At 35.4% G+C, this 21,096-nt stretch overlaps 1 protein-coding gene across 1 annotated transcript in view; it reads left to right on the forward strand.

Annotated features, from left to right (window-relative positions):
• CFAP47 (cilia and flagella associated protein 47) overlaps positions 1-21,096 on the forward strand; it is a 507,991-nt gene that overhangs the window by 151,788 nt on the left and 335,107 nt on the right. Inside the window, exons 27-29 of the mRNA XM_042241764.2 lie at positions 13,323-13,423; positions 17,280-17,405; positions 19,307-19,535. Coding sequence (XP_042097698.1) covers positions 13,323-13,423; positions 17,280-17,405; positions 19,307-19,535 — 456 coding nt within the window. The remainder of the gene's footprint in view (positions 1-13,322; positions 13,424-17,279; positions 17,406-19,306; positions 19,536-21,096) is intronic.

Genomic DNA, 21,096 nt, shown 5'->3' on the forward strand with positions numbered 1-21,096 from the left:
AACTAGATCACTTTCTAACACCACACACAGAAATAAACTCAAAATGGATTAAACACCAACATGATTTTTATCTTTTAGAAAAACCCAATGCTAACTAAGACTTTCAAAATACTCCAAACTCTCTGTGCTATTTATGGTTGAGAGGTTGTAAACAATCATGTGGCAAGAGTGTGGATAATCCTGTCACACAAGCTAGTCTGCCAGCCTAGAGGTTGGACCTGAGACACCCTTGTCACGCCCAGAAATTTTTATTAACTGGAGCTGTAGGTTGAGTCAGAGGTATAAGTGAGAGCATAAAGCAGTAAAGTAGGCAGACTCTGGTTTTGGGGGTAGATGCTTGGGAACAGGAGGTTTCCTGAGGCTCGATCCTGCCTTTGCATATGCCAAAGCCTCCTTCCTCATGACCTTTGCCATGGGTGGAGTTCCTCATGCTGGCTCCCGGCACATGGGGTCACTAAGAGTTGGACACGACTGAAGTGACTTAGCAGCAGTAGTAGGTTGGTCATAACTTTTCTTCCAAAGAGTAAGAATCTTTTAATTTCATGGCTGCAATCAGCATCTGCAGTGACTTTGGAAACCCCAAAATAAAGTCTTTCACTGTTTCCACTGTTTCTCCATCTATTTGCCATGAAGTGATGGGACTAGATGCCATGATCTTAGTTTTCTGAATGTTGAGCTTTAAGCCAACTTTTTCACTCTCCTCTTTCACTTTCATCAAGAAGCTCTTTAGTTATTCTTCACTTTCTGTCATAAGGGTGGTATCATCTGCATATCTGAGGTTATTGATATTTCTCCTGGCAATCTTGATTCTAGCTTGTGCTTCCTCCAGCCCAGTGTTTCTCATGATGAACTCTGCATAGAAGTTAAATAAGCAGGGTGACAATATACAGCCTTGACGTACTCCTTTCTCTATTTGGAACCAGTCTGTTGTTCCATGTCCAGTTCTGACTGTTGCTTCCTGACCTGCAAAAAGGTTTCTCAAGAGGCATGTCAGGAGGTCTGGCATTCCCATCTCTTTCAGAATTTTCCACAGTTTTTTGTGATCCACACAGTTAAAAGCTTTGCCATAGTCAATAAAGCAGAAATAGTTGTTTTTCTGGAACTCTCTTGCTTTTCAATGATCCAGCGGATGTTGGCCATTTGATCTCTGGTTCCTCTGCCTTTTCTAAAACCAGCTTGAACATCAGGAAGTTCACAGTTCACGTATTGCTGAAGCCTGGCTTGGAGAATTTTGAGCATTACTTTACTAGTGTGTGCGATGAGTGCAATTGTGTGGTAGTTTGAGTATTCTTTGGCATTGCCTTTCTTTGGGATTAGAATGAAAACTGACCTTTTCCAGTCCTGTGGCCACTGCTGATTTTTCCAAATTTGCTGGCATATTGAGTGCGGCACTTTCACAGCACCATCTTTTAGCATTTGAGATAGTTCAACTGGAATTCCATCACCTCCACTAGCTTTGTTCGTTGCGATGCTTCCCAAGGCCCACTTGACTTCACATTCCAGGATTTCTGGCTCTAGGTGAGTAATCACACCTTTGTGATTATCTGGGTTGTGAAGATCATTTTTGTACATTTCTTCTTTGTATTCTTGCCAGCTCTTCTTAATATCTTCTTCTTCTGTTGAGTCCATACCATTTCTGTCCTTTACTGAGCCCATCTTTGCATGAAATGTTCCCTTGATATCTCTAATTTTCTTGGTCTCTAGTCTTTCCCATTCTATTGTTTTCCTGTATTTCTTTGTACTGATCACTGATCAGTGATATCTTTGCACTGATATCTTTTCTGTTAGGTTCATTTAAAAAAACTGTATATGTGTGTATACAATATGTACATATGTGTGTGTATATATGTATGTGTACATCTATATCTATATCTATCTATCTATATATATATATATATGTATTTATATATCCCGAAATATTCTAAGAGCTACAGTGAAAATATCCTGAAAAATGACCTGCTCTATTTTTTAGCCAGGTCATGGCTATCTTCTAAAGAAAGTGCACTATAGTAGTTTAGGAATTGCTTAATGAAAATGAGCTTATAGTTTTATATGAGTTCATGTCATCATGGAGGGAGTTTGGTTCCATCAGGTTGCAAATGTTGACCTACATAACATATCTAATAGCTGGAGCTTCAGCTCTAAGTGTTTTGGAATTAACCGTTAATTATATATGCATGTAAGTAGCAAAATATCTGATGGTTCACCCAACTTAGAAATAATTTCTCAACTCAGTTTTATTAGGTATTGTTGCAATACTCACATTATAGAGCAGCCACCTTTTTAGCAGTTTTGTTTTTAAGGGGTTACATTACTAGGTTAAAGTAATCTGTATTTCTTTCTGGTTAAAGTTTAAAATTTATCCTGTGTATTTTTGGAATGTAATAAATTTACATACTTTTGTGAATGTAGACATGGTTTATACATTAATAGTATATATGTATAACTGAAATATGTCCAATGTAAATATATGTGTTTAATTTTTTCAAACATATTTCACTGCTGACAAATTTCCTTTTTGCCATAATTCTTTCCTGGAAACCCTATTTTAAATTGTATTAACATCTATAGTATTTTCCCATAAGAACCCTAGATTAAAAATTAAACATAATATATATATATATACCAAAGTTAATGATCTTGAATTGTAAAAATAGGCCCTAAAGAGAGATTTAAGATTTCCAAAATGGTTTATATCAATTATGAGATTATTTCCACATTATTGGACAGACTAAAAATGAGATGGCTCTTGTAAAAAGAATTGATATATATTTAAAATTTTGCTGAATGGACATATATTTATAGACTTGATAAATATTTGTAGAGCTCTTACATATCTAAAGGAGAATTCTCTGCCCTTATCTCATTCTGCTGCTGCTGCTAAGTCACTTCAGTCGTGTCCGACTCTTTGTGACCCCATAGACGGCAGCCCACTGGGCTCCCCCGTCCCTGGGATTCTCCAGGCAAGAACACTGGAGTGCGTTGCCATTCCTTCTCCAATGCATGAAAGTGAAAAGTGAAAGTGAAGTCCCTCAGTCTACTGTGATACAAATCAATGGAATACAGTTATATGTGAAACATACCTCTGTGGATTTATGCACATTTAGGTCAAACCTAAAATCTCTTTTAGTTCACTAAATTGGTTTATAGCACATATTTGCTAGAATCATTAATGCTTATAAATAGCAGTGACTTGATGGACTGCAGATAACATATATTGTGGATTATTGCAATACCCAGAAGAGTAGCTATAACTTTACTTTTTTCTCCTTCCATTAAGAAAGGATATGGAAAAACAAATATTGAGAATCACATCACATGATCATCAGGAATCTTTTCAGTATATTTTGATTGATTAAAAATAAATTACTCATAATTCTGTAAATTTATCACTGATTAACAAAATGACATATCATGTCATCAGGTATGGTAGATTCTTCTGTCTGCCAACATCATGAATGACCTAGACAGTTATAAATATACATTACAGCAACAGATGAAGTCCAGTTAACCTAACATAAAAGTGCTACCTGTAGTAAGCATTAGATATTTAAATAACACATCAACCTTTTCTTTGTGTGTAAGGGAGGTTACATGTGAATTATTTTGCTAGCAATTATGGAATTGAGAAACATTGTGAATAGGTATGGATAAGCCAGTTTGGAAAGGTTGTTCAAAGATCTTTCTTTTGTGTAACCAATTCTGCTAAAGCAAATATGATCATCCAAAGTGAGTCCATCCTTTAGAAGTCTTCATTTAAATACTGTATGAATATCAATAAGCACGCATTTTTGATGATGATGTTGGCAGTAGTGAGTTTTAAAAATGACAAGAATTTTCAAAGGGCTGACCCAGATATTTTCTTCTCCTTCTCAGTTTATTCAGTTCTATAAATAGGAATCTAGATCATTGACCCAAAGCAGCATTAACTGTAAACTCTCCTTTAACCCTTCATAGCCACTGCTAGTTTTTCCAACATGTTATTTTTTTTTCAAATATAAATTTATTTATTTTAGTTGGAGGCTAATTACTTTACAGTACTGTATTTTGTAGTTTTCTCGCTGCCTTGTCTCATGCCTGGAAAATCCCATGGACGGAGGAGCCTGGTAGGCTGCAGTCTATGGGGTTGAGAGGAGTCAGACACGACTGAGAGACTTCTCTTTCACTTTTCACTTTCATGCATTGGAGAAGGAAATGGCAACCCACTCCAGTGTTCTTGCCTGGAGAATCCCAGGGACAGGGGAGCCTGGTAGGCTGCCATCTATGGGGTCGCACAGAGTCGGACACGACTGAAGCGACTTAGCAGCAGCTGCCGTGTAGAGAAAGATTTGGACAGACAACCAAGACTGAAAACATGTGCTTCCAAAACCCACACCCTGTCCCTTCTTGCTCTGCTCATCTCTTTGTGAATTAAAAACATGTTCAGTAGGGCTGTTTTTAGAGTGTAAGATCTGCCTTTAAATAGTGTGTATATAGGAGCAGATCCTTAGTTAAGATGAGAAGTATATAAATTATATCATAATATTTCTCATGGTGTTTGACATATTGTTGACAGACCATCACAGTACTTCATATGCTGCTGGAAAGTGATAAAGTACTATAATTACTAGGAAATTTATCACAGAGATTTAACATGGAACTTCAGTGTTTCATTTCTAGAATGATTTGGGATGACAAGCATAAGAGTCTCTTTTCTTCACTATTGATTGGGACAGATTTAGAGATATGTAATTAGAGTTTTAATTATCCACCAGCTAACAACTCGAGAGATGAATGATCATACTTCCCACACCTTATATAATGAATTGACGTGGTCACCATGCAATTCAATATAAAAATTGTAATTTGTAAAAATATAATCTGCATCTTACTTTTGTTGTTGTTGTTGGTTTTACATGTTTCAGCTTGCAGTGACTTCCCTCCTAGAATCCAGAGGTGTTGAAAATAATCAAATGGGACTAAGACAATAATGGCTGTTTGGGTATGAGGAAAGGTATATAGTATGTGGTATGTGTGTATGCCTTTGTGTATGCATGGACACATGTACTGTATATGTAGATTAGATTAAAGGAGACTGATGTATTAGGCTGATTTTATAAAGATGCCAGTATCATAGATGAAAAATTATGAATAGTGGCAGTTTCATTTCAGTGTAATATTTAGAGACATTTTTATAATACTTATAGATGTAGTAAAAATCAAATGAATCCAGTGACACTATAGGAATGTCTTGTTCTTAAACTTATAGTATTCGGAGGCATCCTTTTTTAGTAACAGAAAATAAAGATAAGTCCAAAACAGCATCATAGGAATATTGAAATGAAAGTAAATGAGAATTCCTTTATGATCCTGAAACTTGAGTCAGTTGATATTCCAAAAAAATATATCAATCACAACTCTGGAACTTTATGACTGTACTGCAATATATTTATTCTCTTAATTGATTCTTAAAAACACTTGTACAAAACAATATAATGTGGTATAGTTGAACTAATAGCAATATAGAGATATTTTGTAAGTAACATTACAAAGCAGGGCAGTAGAAATAAAGCTATATTGGAAAAAGGATATGACACTGTATAGTAAATTGAGTCCACAAGAGGAAAAGATGAGAACAAGAAACCTAATGTTAATGAAATCTAACATAAAAAAACTATATAAATCAATTTTTCCTTTCTTCTCAACATCTTTAGAAGACATAAGATTATAAAAAACAACAATTATAGCACGAGATTCTTGGATTTGTAACACATAAAGATGTAATTCTATGTGACAATAAAGAAAAGGAATAGAGCTATATTACAGCAACATTTCATAATATAGTGGAATTGAATTAGTTTAGATCTGGAGTAGATGCTAAGTTAAGATGCATATTATAATCCTGAAAGCAATCAATAAGAAAATAACTTAAAATGCAGTTAAATATCTTTGAGGAATTAACATGGTATACTAGAAAGAATCCACTTAATGTAGAATAAGGCAATAAAGAAGACACAAAAGAAAACATGTATAAATCATACAGAAAACAAAATAGATATAAACCCCAAAATATTGATAATAACTCTATGTGAATGTATTAAGCAGTCTAATCAAAAGACATAAATTGTCAGGCTTAATTTAGAAACAAAAAAACTACAACTATATAGATTTAAAGATATGATAAGGTTGAAATTAAAAGAATGGAAAAAGTTATACCCTGCAATTCACAACTATTAGAGAATTGGAATGGTTATACTAATATTTTAAAAATAGACTGAAAACGATTGCTAAAGAAAAAGATGAGGATTTTATAATGATAATTATAAATTCTCAATCCATCAGGACCATATAAAAATTATAAACATATAAATACCTAACAAGTGATCCTTGAAGTCTATGAAACAAATAGATTTGAAAGGAGAAATAAATAATTTGGAAATAATTGTTGGCGATTTCAAGACCCCAGTGTCAATAACGGAGAAAACATCTAGACAAAAAAATCTGTGAGGATATTAAGGACTTGAAAAACACTATCAACAAGTGGTCTTAATAGACATCTTTAGAGCATCACCACTTAACAGCAGCAGAAAACACACTTTATTTCAAGTGCATATGTAATATTCTCTAGGATAGGTTAAATGCTAGACTATAGAACAAGTCTCAAGGTTTTTTTTTTTTTTTATTATTTTGTTTTATTTGGTTTTGGCTGCACTGGGTCTTTGTTGCTTTTGCATGGGCTTTCTCTAGTTGCAGCAAGCAGGGGCTAATCTCTAGTTGTGGAGCACAGGGCTTCTTATTGTGGTGGCTTCTTTTGTTGCAGAGCACAGGCTCTAAGATGTTTGGCCTTCAGTAATTCCAGCTCATGGGCTCAGTAGTTGCAGCTCGAGGTTTCTAGAATGTGGGCTCAGTGGTTATGGTACACTGGCTTAATTGTCCTGCGGCATGTGGGATCTTCCTGGACCAGAGATCAAACCCATGTCCTCTGCACTGGCAGGCAGATTCTTAAACACTAGACCACCAGGGAAGTCCATGGTCTCAATATTTTTAAACATGATTGAAATCATACAAAATATGAACTCCATCACAATGAAATGAAATTTAAAACACAGCAGAAGGAGATGTGGGAATTTCACAAATGTGAGAGAATTTAACTACATACTCCTAAATAAACCAGAGTCAAAGAACAAATCAAAAGGAAAGTTAAGAAGTATTCTGAGATAAGAGAAAATGAAAACATAAATCAAAATTTATGGGATACAGCTAAAGTAATACTTAGAGGGAAATTTATAGTTTTAAATACCTATATTAAATACTGTGAAAGATTTCATATAATAGTCTAACCTTCCACCTTGCACAACTGAAAGAAACTAGAAAAAGAGGAGCAACTTAAACTCAAATAAAGTAGAAAGAAAGGAATACTTAATCTGTATTCTAAAAAATTAGATGATTTAGATGAAACTGACAATTTCCTAGAAAGACGAAGACTATCCATACTGTAGAAGAAATAGAAAATCAGAACATTTTATGAAGTGAAGTAAAGTCGCTCAATCGTGTCTGACTCTTTGCGCCCCGTGGACTGTAGACCACCAAGCTCCTCTGTCCATGGGATTCTCCAGGCAAGAATACTGGAGTGGGTTGCCATTTCCTTCTCCAGGGGATCTTCCTGACTCAGGGATCGAACCCAGGTCTCCCACATTGCAGGCAGACGCTTTAACCTCTACGGATTCTTATCAAAAGTTGAATAGTTATTTAAAAATCTTCCCACAAAGAAAAGTCCAGTCCCAGATGGTTTCATTGCAGAATTCTACTGAACATTTGAAAAATCAAGACTAATTCTTCACAAACTCTCATGCACAGTGCAGTTTTGAGACCTGGCTCAGTGGTTGTCAGCCTTTTGAGCCACTGACCTATCTCCTTGGAGGAGCCCTTCCAGAAGGCTTTACACAACCCAGAGAGAGTATATATATTTTGGATGAAAGGTTGATGAGGATAAGATGTCCACATGGTCTCAACATCTCATCCACCAATTACTACTTTTAATTACAAGTAATTATTTTAATTATTTATTTAACATTCAGGATGGGCAAATCCATGGAGACAGAAAGTAGATTAGTGACTTCTAGGATCTAAGAGAAGGGGCAAATGGGGAATGAATGCTAATGTATATGAGTTTTATTCATGGATGATGAAAATATTTTAAAGTTAGGTAGTGGTGATATTATACAACTCTCTAAATATATTAAAAACTACTGCACTACACATCTTAAAACTATGGATTTTATTATATGTAAATTATATATATATCAGTTCAGTTCACTTCAGTCGCTCAATCGTGTCCGACTCTTTGCAACCCCATGAATCGCAGCACGCCAGGCCTCCCTATCCATCACCAACTCCCGGAGTTCACTCAGACTCACGTCCATCGAGTCCATGATGCCATCCAGCCATCTGTTGTCCATCCTCTGTCGTCCCCTTCTCCTCCTGCCCCCAGTCCCTCCCAGCATCAGAGTCTTTTCCAATGAGTCAACTCTTCGCATGAGGTGGCCAAAGTACTGGAGTTTCAGCTTTAGCATCATTCCTTCCAAAGAAATCCCAGGGCTGATCTCCTTCAGAATGGACTGGTTGGATCTCCTTGCAGTCCAAGGGACTCTCAAGACTCTTCTCCAACATTACAGTTCAAAAGCATCAATTCTTTGGTGCTCAGCTTTCTTCACAGTCCAACTCTCAAGTCCATACATGACCACTGGAAAAACCATAGCCTTGACTAGTGGAAAAGTAATGTCTCTGCTTTTTAATATGCTGTCTAGGTTGGTCGTAACTTTCCTTCCAAGGAGTAAGTGTCTTTTAATTTCATGGCTGCAATAACCATTTGTAGTGAAAAAATTAAGTCTGACACTGTTTCCACTGTTTCCCATCTATTTCCCATGAAGTATTGGGACCGAATGCCATGATCTTAGTTTTCTGAATGTTGAGCTTTAAGCCAACTTTTTCATTCTCCTCTTTCACTTTCATCAAGAGGCTTTTTAGTTCCTCTTCACTTTCTGCCATAAGGGTGGTGTCATCTGCATATCTGAGGTTATTGATATTTCTCCCAGCAATCTTGATTCCAGCTTGTGCTTCTTCCATATATAATTATATGTAAATTATATTTTTAGAAATACTGCTATAAAAAATAATGACATCTGATGGGCAACACCGTATCAAATGACCATATTCAGCATCACAAATAATGAGGAATACTAATCTTCTGTGCTTTCTGATGCAATTAAACTGGAAGCATGCCACAACACATAAGGATTTCTTGCTACAAATGTTTAAATCTTTTCCAGTCACAAGAGGAAAGTCAGAGCAATTCAGACAGCTTGACTCTTTAAAATGTCAGTGCCGTGAAGGAAGGATCAAACAAGGCTCGGGGATTGTCCTGGAATAAAAGAGACAAATTTCAATGACTGATCCCATTTTGGACCCTGGCATTATTGGGACTCTTGAATAAGGACTATAAAGTAGATAATATTCTTGTACTAATGTCAAAGTTAATGGCAATAATGACAGAATTGTGATTATATGAAAGAATGCTCTTGTTCTTAGGGGTTATATGCCAATATTTAAAGGTAAATTTGTGTACACATACTTTTTAAGAAAATTGATTGCAAATAAAAAGGAAAGAGAGATAAATGTAGCAAAACGGTAATTGATGAACTAGGTATAGGGTATATACACGTGTAAGTTCTTCTGTAAGTTTAGAAGAATTTAAAGTGCATAATTGGAAACAGAGGAAATAAATCATTAATGAGAATTATCAGATGAACCTGAAATAACAGAGAAAAAAAATGTGCACTCCATACATGACTTTCTGTACATTATGGTATTTACTGTTTGATTTATCACAGTAAAATATCAGTAGTTTGTCCATAAAAATTCTGTTTAAAAGAGTGACTTAAGTTTTTCTTAACATATTTTGCATTGTCCCTTAGGGTACAGAAGTAACTTTTGTTTCTGTATACAGCTACAGAATTTCCAACTCTAGAATTTGCATGTGTCCAACAGGAGAATTTGTTTACATCAGTTTTATAAATGCTGGTTATGGTTTACTTAGAAGTACATGTGAATTCAAATATTTCTTCCTGAGAACCCAGGAAAATATTTATAGCTTTTAAAAAAGACTCTTATTTAAACCAGTTTTTTAATAAGGACTTACGTAATTTAACATTATTAGAATAGCTAGAACTATTATAGTGTGTGGTTTTTAATGACATAATTGATAAAAACTATTGAAAAACATTTGTGATGATGTGATTTTATGCAGACTTCCCAGCTTTGAGCATCTGTGCAAGACAGATCTGGAAGCTAACCATTCCTATGCAGTGGCTGATATCAGAGCTTTGTTTCAGGCAGATCGAATTTGAACTTGGACCCTCTCTTTTCTCATAGGGTGAACTTAAACAATTATTGACTGTTTCTGGACTTTGCTATTTTAACCAAAGGCTGAGAAAATTAATAGTACATATCCTCTGGGACTGTTGAGAGGATTTAGGTAAATTAAACAATGCATGTTAGATGTTCAGCACAGTAGCTGCCACATTTCCACAATGTTCGTCAACATCTGCATCGTATCAACTCTGTTGTTACCAGGAATGTCCATCCCAGTTTTGGTCTAGTAGAACTGTTCTATTTCACTCATGCCTGAAATTGTCAATTTAAATCCCAGAATAGAATTGAAATCCATAATGTCAGGGTCCCTTTTCATTTCACTGTTACTATAATATTGAGTATTTTTAGAGTAAATCCTTTACCACACATAGTTCCTGTCTGTGTGGATTGGCATAGAGAATCCATAAATAACACCATTCTTCTTTGATAAATTGCCATGAAGTACCCAATTTTCTCAGAAATATTTTTAATATAATGTGTTAGTATTACCAACTGAAAGTCCTTTTTTCTGTTTAAATGAATTTTTAATAATATCAATGTATAAAGTGTCCATATTCCCATACTGTATAACTTGTCCAGTTTCTGTATTGCATGCTCCAAGAAGAATGTGGTCAAATGAATTTTGTATATGTTGATTATTCTTTAAGGAACATCTGAAATCATATCTTATTATCTCTGACAAACTAGTTTTATAAGAGAAAAACAATTGATATTTATTCACACTTCATTCTCATAGTGAAATTTTATTTCAAAATATATTTTCCTTAGTTTTGTACCATTTCATAAGTATTTCAAGTGATAGTGCTTCTTTTGTTTGTTCGTTTGGTTAATTGTCTTGGGTAGTGTTGTCCGCAAGCTTTTAGATGAGGCCTCATGGATATGTTATTTATTAGGGAAGAAATCCCAGAAAAAAGAAAGTAAGGAGGTAAGAGAAGCAGAACCAGGAATCAGTCATCCAAAATAAATATGAAAATTAAGTCCCAACCTCACTTTGATCCCTGGAGTTCTTTGCAGATGAGGTTACCACTGTACAGTTTTTGTGCTATTTGAAGCAAGATTGTTGGACTGTCAAACTCCCACACCATACAGGCATGGGCTGCAGGGTTACTCTGAGGACCATAAGCTCCTAAGGCAGCTGTAACTTTCAGTAGCTCCAGTAGCTCCAGTTGTAATTCTCTGAAGAAGGTAACCGTTACCCCACCATGCCCACCCAGAGGATGGAGTCCAGCACAAAGAACTACTTCCTGGGGGATAAGAACTTAAGGACAGAGCACCCACAGGATTTGCTAGAGTCATCTTTTTTTCTTTCCTTTTTTTTTTTTCTCCTTCTATAATCACTGTTAAAACAAAATTAACATTTTTGGTTCTAAGATAGCAATGATGATGTTGTCTGTTGATAAACTATATTATTTAATCTGAAAAATATCCTTAAACATAGTTGGTCAGTTAATGGAGTTTTGATTGGTTGCTATACTTGGCATAAATGCATAGTATGTAGAAGTAATGATTCATGCTATCAAGGAATTTAAAGTTTCATTTTAAGAGGGAAATCATGTGGAAAAAGTTACATATAAAAATATAACCTAATCCTGAAGAGGACAACCTAATGCATGTGTTTAGGATGAGGCAAGGGAATGACTAGGGTTGGTTAAACAAGACAATGTTGAATCTGTATATTCTGCATAATATTTTAATACACACTAATTAGTAAAGGTAAAAACAATGCATTTCTTATGGGAAGATATCTTATGCAGAGCTGAGGCAAAAATCAATTTAATTACATATAACATGTTTATTTTAATGTCCCTTGACAACTCATTATATCTCAGCTACAGATTTTTATTAGTCTCATTCTATTCTATATTTCACTTGCATTCTATATTTAACTTAGATTATAAAATGAGATTTTATTGTTTTACTTTGGCCAGTGACCATAATAAGCTAGATAGAAGAGCTAGTTTGATAGCTGATTCAAGAGTAAAATTATCTTGATATGCTATAACACAGAAGTGAAACCAATAAGGTGGTATTACAATGATATAGATATAAAATATAGTATTTATATTAAAAAATCAGTTGCACAAGGATAGAGTTGTCACCTAAGTTAGGCCCAGTATCATCTAAGAGTGTTTTGTGACTGGTGAAAATGACAATTTCACAATGCTTTCATAAAAGAGAGTATGCAGATTGTGGAAGGTTATATTACTTTATACTGGTTGAACAGCTTTTACAATATTACTTTCAATTCTCAGACACATTTAAAGGATAAACACAAAACAAAAGAGTGTCTAAAGAGGTTAGGTGGTATGTGAAATATTTAAAGGCCTTGGAGTTGAACGAACCCTTGAACATTCTAAATGTTTTAATATGGAAAAGAGAGATTAAAGAAGATATAGTGAACTGTATTTAAATATTTGAAGGAATGTAATAGAGATTGTAGGTTGTAGATATGATTTTGTGTTGCCCTGAAATAGAATTTGTGAGATTACAGTTCTCTAGATATGAAATGGGTTGTTTCTGAGTCATGAGTGTCATGCTGGTCCTCTGAAGCGGGATACCATTTGTCACAGATTCTATGAAAGAAGGTGAGTAGATTAACTCTGAGGCTCCTTCAACTCTAAAATTTCCTGAATCTGTTTGTGAACCTGCGTAATTACAAGCTGTGTTTTAGAGCACATTGACAGTGAAATTTACCATCTCTGCTAAAAGCTTTAAAAGTAAATATTCTTACACCATTAAGCTAGATACAATAGGTAGTTAAGAAAACCAAAGTATTGATAAAAGGAAAGAAAAATGATAACTAATTCATGTCTTGATTATTATAGACATCCAGGATAGTTTAAATTTTTTTTCATTGTGTTTACTGCATCTGAAGATTTTAATTTACTGAAATGTGATATTTTCACTTTTAGGTTTTCACTTCCAGTTACTGCAACAGCAGAAAACTGCATGCTTACTATTTATTCATATATGGCAATTCATCTTGATGAGCAAAAAATTATTGTAAAAAATGGTAAGTTGTTATAAATTGGATTTTTATTCCAATTTCATAATAGAATGACTATTATTTCTATTTTTATTGAAGTATAGTTGATTTACAGTGTTATTTTATTTACAGTGTTGTGCCAATATCTGCTGTATAGCAAAGTAACTCATATACATATATATTTTTTATATTCTTTTCTACTAAGACACTCATGACTCAGGTTTGTCAGAGAATATTGAATATAGTTCCATATGCTGTACATTAGGACCCTGTTGTTTCTCCATTCTGAATGTAATAGTTTGCATTTACACCTCAAACTCCCAGTTTGACCCTCTCCCTCCCTGCTTCCTCTCTGACAAATACAAGTCTGTTCTCCATGTCTATGAATCTGTTTCTTTTTTATAGATATGTTCATTTGTGCCATATTTTAGGTTCCACATATAAGTGATACTATATGGTATTTGTCTTTCTCTGTCTCACTTACTTCACTTAGTATGATAATCTCTAGGTCCATCCATGTTGCTGGAAATGATATTTCATTTTTGATAGCTGAGTAGCACTCTATTGTATATGTGTGTGTATATATATATATATATATGTGAGTGAATATATATATATATTTTATATATATATGCCATATCTCCTTTATCACTCATCTGTTGATGGACATTTAGGTTGTTTCCACGTCTTGGCTATTGTGAGTAATGCCCCTATGAACATAGGGGTGCATATATCTTTTTGAATTACAGTTTCATCTGGATGTATGCCCAGAAGTAGAATTGCTAGATCACATGGTAATCCTATTTTAGATTTTTGAGGAACCTCCACACTGTTTTTCATAGTGATTGTACCAACTTACACTCCTACTGACAGTGTAGAAGGTCTCTTTCTACACACCCTCTCCAGCATTTTCAACTGTTAAATTGAGAACAATGGATAGTGTGAAAATTTTTTTCTGTGTAGATTATTAAAGGCTTAAGTTTCAGCGCTGAATTGCAGTTCCTTCTGTTTTCAAGTTTTCTCATCTTCTCCACTTGCTTCAGATGTTTACCACTCCTGTGAAACCTATTCAATCCTGTTCTGCCTCATTCTCGGGGGACTGAGACTTTTCAGAAGAACTGGAGACCATCCGGCAGGAACACACTGACTTTTCAAATTCCAAACATGCCTTACCCACCATCTCTCCCATCACAAAGCCAAGGAAAGAAGACTCTTTCCTGCCTTAGGCTGTTCCTTTATCTAAATCTCATTGTCCAGGGACCTTACTTAACTAACTTTGCTCACTCTTGCCCTTCAACTTCTGCTTCCCTCTTAGCTACTTTGGGTGAGTGTGCAGGATGACAATAGGGAGTAAAGAGGAGATTGTATCCCTTCATTGAACAGGCTTGTTCCCAAAGAGGAAAAAGAGTGAATTCAAGCTATGCTTGCCTATTTACCAATCCAATAAACCACTCTATTTTCCACAGAGAGGGAGACAAATAGCAGAGGAAAGTAGGCAGTTAGGTCCATTAAACTGTTGTCACTGCACTACTGGAGAGCAGTTTATACTGTTGACCCAGCCCACTCCCCTCATCAAACTCTCTCTAGGCTTCCACATACCCTGGGGTCTCTCCTTACTGCTCTCATTGTTCCTTCTCAGCACATATGCATTACAAATTTTGCACACATTTTCAGAATTTTAAAGATTTTTATGACAAATTTTGATGTTATATTCTTCTGTTATACTGGATGGATGGGGTGTGAGATATCAAATAAGACAATGTAGTAGAAAGAACAGAGGATGAAAAGTTGCAGAACCTGGGTGGAAATTCTATTTTGTGTTCTCACCTCACCATTTTATCATATGCTTTTGTCTTTAGTACCCAGATCCTTAAACATCTGTTATTAAACAAAATGTGCTTTATGGGGGAGTAGCATGATACTAGCAGTGTGTTTATTAAAAAAAAAAAGGCTTTTGTGAAGATTCCTAGACTATAAATAACTGGAATGTATTATTGTTGTTGTCATTTTATTATTATTGGCATTATAACTTATTATTATTACTTTACCACTTTTTTGTTTTTTTCATAATGCCCCCTCCCCAAATGATGAGAATTACTGTACACAATACTGCTATCTCTTTAGAAGGAAAAAAAATAGAGTCTTTGTATTTGTATGATAATTTTTTTAAATAATATATCCATTTGGGTAAATATTACTATAGAAAGATATCATGATTCTTAAATAATCTAAAATATCTTCAGAAATATGCATGTAGTAATTTATAACATATATTAGTGCCTTCCAGGCATATGACATTCTGTGCTAAGTGCCTTATATTTGTTATTTCATTTAGTCTTCCCAGCAGCCATGGTTCAGTACTCTTATTAATCTCACTTTGCAGATTGAGAAACTGAGTCATAGATGACCAAAATTTGATAATGTTCATATCCAATAAATTTATTTTCTTAATTAAAAAAATGAGTCATAGGGAGGATGAGCACATTGCTCAGGGAATTCTAACCAAATTTATGAGAGGTCAGAGCCTCCATATGTAGCTACTGTGCTCTAGAGAATGATATGTTCAGTAAAGGTGAAATCTTAAAACATACTAAGTATACCCAAAAGTAAAGAAGTATGACTTATATGTAATAAAAATTATTAAGTTGTTATACTTAATGTGCCAAATAAAAAAGTATCATATGAATCACTGAGTTTAGTTGAAGTGTCCAGATGTGGGTTTGTACCCCACTAGGAACCTTTTGTCATTTGATGTTGACTTGAAAAGGTACTGTCTAATGCAGTGTCATTCTGTCAAAATGAATCATTCTTGCCATTGAATTTCCTAAGACTTCCTTCTATGGAGTCTGCAGTGGCTTAGCATTGTGGATATGTGCATACCTACTGGGCAAAGTTTCTCTGGCAAATTCTGACTGGCTTTGTACTGAAAGGGTGGGAGAAACTTAGTATATACCAGATTATTTCTATGTGTTGTTGCCTATAAAGTAATCCTCAAAACAAACACATGAGTTCAGAGCCCTTGATTTCATTTTATGAATAAAAAACAGATGTTTCAGAGAACTTGTATAATGTACCTATGGTTTACTAGCTTGGGAGCTGTGGTGCCAAGCTTTCATGTTAGATCTTTTTAATTGCAGAGGCCATGCTTCTCTGATGGAATAACATTCTGAATATATGTGTTATATTAAATATTTTATTGTTATATAATATATATTGTATTCTTATATAATATACATACACATATATATGTATGTGCATATGTAGATAGATAAGTAGATATGTAGGTAGGTAGATATCTGGTGGTAGGTTATATCTGCTTCCTTTTATTGTTCAGCATTGCCTGTGGTTGTTTGAATTACCATGGTGGCCAAGTCTACTGTATGCACAGCAGCTCTAACTGGAATAGAGATCAAAAGCTGTACAAAATGGAATCATAACCAAGCAATGCTTTCATTTTAGAAAATTAACTAGAAAGAAATTATTTTCCTTAGTGACATTCTTTTTATATATGATTTTGAGCCCTATATATAATAATTCTAAAAATTTGGGTGTAGAAACATTTAAAAGACTATATATACTTGTCTATGCTAGAGTTGAACATTGTTTATTCTCTAATAACTTTGATGTATCATAATAATTGCCTTATTAATAAGGCTCATTCAGTTCAGTTCATATCACTCTTTTCTTATTTTACATCTTATTCATGAGTAATGGGAACTTAGATTTTTTATTTTATACTGTATGTATGTGTGTATATGTATATATATATATACATATTTACTATAATGCTTATATATATAATTATGAAATTCAGGTTCAGTAATTTGATAGTGAATTCACAAATGCTTATTTGACCTACTCTGATCCAATGTGTCATTTGTAGAAAAGGATGCCAGTTCTGTGAAAGCTGAAACTAAGAGTCTGCTTGCCAGTCGAGAAACTGGCTTACCCTCTACTGCTCTTAGTAAATTTAGTGATCCAGAGCCTGCAAAGAGAAGATTGTTTGTCGGTATGTGGCAAATACATAGTGTACCTCTCTAGCCCAATCCAAAACATTATCTGTTTAACATTATTTGATTCAAAACTTAGACTTTTTTCAAGTAATGAGAAATCCATGAAGAAAGCTGAATTTGTCACTAGTTTTGAGAGGATCATCTGCTTTGAAGGGCTTCCCTGGTGGCCCAGACAGTAAAGAATCTTCCTGCAATGCAGGAAACCTGGGTTTGATGCCTGAGTTGGGAAGATCCTCTGGAGGAGGAAATGGCTACTCACTCCAGTATTCTTGCCAGGAGAATTCCATGGACAGAGGAGCCTGGCAGGCTACAGTTCATGGGATAGCAAAGAGTCAGACACGACTAAGTGACTAACACTTTCACTTTCTGCTTTGGGTGCTCTTTCCAATGATTTAGAGTAGAAATTCTCTGTTTTTGGCTCATGATATACTTAATATCTTAAGATTTTTCTCTTAAGCCAAAAGCTATACCAAGCAGTTCCATTTATTATATTGTTTGGTAGAAAAACCTAGGGTAGTAGTTTATATGATATGAAGCAGATGTTATAGTGGTATTTAACTAAAATGTTAAATATCTGATAGAGCCCCTGTGAATTTGCTGAGACTGTCTGTACAGGTACCCTTTGTACATAATTCACAAAATGCTGAACTAGGGGGTTGTTGCCTAATTAGCTGGGTCCAATGTTGCTTAGGAGAAGGCAATGGCACCCCACTCCAGTACTCTTGGCAGGGAAATCCCATGAACTGACGAGCCTGGTAGGCTGCAGTCCATGGGATCACTAAGAGTCAGCCATGACTGAGCGGCTTCACTTTCACTTTTCACTTTCATGCATTGGAGAAGAAAATGGCAACCCACTCCAGTGTTCTTGCCTGGAGAATCCCAGGGACAGGGGAGCCTGGTGGGCTGCCGTCTATGGGGTCGCACAGAGTCGGACATGACTGAAGCAACTTAGCAGCAGCAGCAGCAGCAGCAGCAGCAGCAGCAATGTTGCTTATCTTAGAAATAGATGTGTGTGCTAAGTCGCTTCAGTCGTGTCTGACTCTTTATGACCCTATGACTGTAGTCCACTAGGCTCCTCTGTCCATGGGATTTTCCAGGTAAGAATACTGGAGTGGGTTGCCATGCCCTCCTCCAGGGGATCTTCCCGACCCAAGGATTGAACCCGCAGCTTCTGTGGCTCCTGCATTGCAGATAGGATCTTTACCACTGAGCCACCTAGGAAGAACACATTGCACACAGATAAATATGTGAACTTGATATTGTTATTTGAAATTAACTTTTCAAATATTCCTTTCTCTGGATGTGGATAATATTGAAAATTTTCCCTTAATTGAATGGACCAAGCCAAATTAAATATTGAGAGGTTTTGAAATGAGTGTGTGCTTGTACGATTACATTGGCAGATATTTTTGAAAAACAAAACATAATAAAATCATTTTATATTCTTGAAAATTTCTTTAGCTCGAACATGTTTTATCAAAGTGCTTCCCTTGGACAGGAAGTCATTTTGAGTCTGAAACCAATTTTTTGTTTTTATAAGTTATTCAGCTAAGGTTTAATTCTGTCTAATAAGTAAAACTGAAGAATGGTCTAAATGTTTTACATATGTAATATAAAATGAAAGGTTCCATTTTGAGGAATGTTTAATACACTGTTATGACATGAAGAAAATTTAATAGTTTTCTTTATTGAAACATATCTTCTTAAAGTATTTCTGTTGGCCATTTGAAAATAATGTTTAATTTTAAGCTACAGTAAATTGATCTGAGTTTCTTTGAGAACATACAATAATTTGTAGAATGAGCTCCATTTGTCTACATACAGATAGGACTAGCTGACAGATTATTTTACCTTATTGTCAAGTAATCCTTTTTATATAAACAAATGTGAATTTTAGGAATGGAAATAATACCTGAAACATTGAAATCAAGCAAATATGAGATGCCAAAGAAAGGCATCAGATCTATGAAAAAGGAGGCAAAAGACAAGGGATTATTTTCTCCTAAAGAAGGAACCAGAACATATGACTTCTTTCTGAAGACTGTAAATGCAGCTCAGACCTGGTTCAGTCTCTTCGGTTGGCCTGAAGGACCCCATTTTCTTCATATTCCAGAGACTGTAAGAAGGTAACAGCTATATGTTTCTCTAACATTTCTCTATGTTTGCCTTGTATCTTATATCTATTTATTGAGATTGTTTTGCCTGTTCAACATTCATAATAGCGTACGTTACGAATAGTGTTCCATTCGCCCCACCCTCTCCTTCCTCCCCCACTCCCCCATGTCCATAAATCTGTTCTCTGTGTCTGTGTCTCCTTTGCTGCCCTGCAAATAAGCTCACCAATGCCATCTTTTTAGATTCCCTATATATGTATTAATATACGATATTTTTCTCTTTCTGACTTACTTCACTCTGTATAATAGGCTGTAGGCTCATCCACCTAATTAAAACTGAGTTAGTTTAGTTCAGTTCAGTTGCTCAGTTTTGTCTGACCCTTTGCTACCTCATGGACTGCGGCATGCCAGGCCTCCCTGTCCATCACCAACTCCCAGAGTTTACTCAAACTCATGTCCATTGAGTCGGTGATGCCAAATGCATTCCTTTTAATGGCTCATATGTTGTTTATAGGTACCAGAGCTTCTTTATCCATTCATCTGTTGACGGACATCTAGGTTGCTTCCATGTCCTAGCTGTAATAAACAGTGATGCAGTGAACATCGGGGTACATGTATTTTTTCAGTTTTGATTTCCTCATACTGATTCTTTTATATTGCCTTCTCGAGACCCTCTACTCCTTCCACCTGATCCCTTTCTTGCTATCTATTCCATAATGAAGTCCACATGTGTCACGTGGATGACACAGATGGAGAATCAAACGTGCTGCATAGAGATATGGTCAAGGTGCTGAGGGTGAGAAAAGAGAGGCAGGTAGAGAACCTCCGAGTTTATTGTGCATAAGGATTACTTGGAAAGCTTGTTCAAGATTTTGATTTCTGGACTTTCACCTTAGAGATTCTTATTCAGTATATCTAGGGTAGGAAACAGGGATTTGCATTTTAACAAATATTCTAAGCTATTCTAAAGGAGAGAAACTAATTGGATTGATAAACAGTGGTCTAGGAGGAGGTAAGACTCCTAGGTTGAATAGATGATTCTGTCTGGGGTCCAGTGTGGCCACATTTATTTCTTACTGATATTCTGATGTCATTACAAGGTGGATTTCTTTATCCATTTCTTGATTTTTCCAATATCACTGACATTTAACACTTTAATGTAAATTACATTATCAAGTGCATTGATCCTTAACAGGAGGAATGAAGGCAGTATAATACACAAAGTGAAGGCCATGAATAGTGGGGAAAGGCAAAGACTCCATTTCCAGGGCTCAGTTGAGAGATAAAGTGTGAGGCTTTGGTTAAGATCTTCTTGTAAGTCACTGTTTCATGGCTTCATCCAAAGTGGTCAGGCATATGGATATGGAGACTAGCTCAGTTTCCCTTGACTGGTTTCTTCTGCCTGAAACTTCTTTTATGCACCATTCCCTCTGTTCTTTTCTGGATTCTTCCCTCTTTGGCCAGAGAAGTCTCAGAATTCTGTCTCCCTGTAGCCTTCCCAGACTTAGAGACATAACTTTACCTCTTCACATCACCTCAGGAAATTCCTAGGCCTTTTGTCTGTAGGGCTGAC

This window comes from Ovis aries, chromosome X (genome assembly GCF_016772045.2).
Source record: "Ovis aries strain OAR_USU_Benz2616 breed Rambouillet chromosome X, ARS-UI_Ramb_v3.0, whole genome shotgun sequence".
Lineage (NCBI taxonomy): Eukaryota > Metazoa > Chordata > Mammalia > Artiodactyla > Bovidae > Ovis > Ovis aries.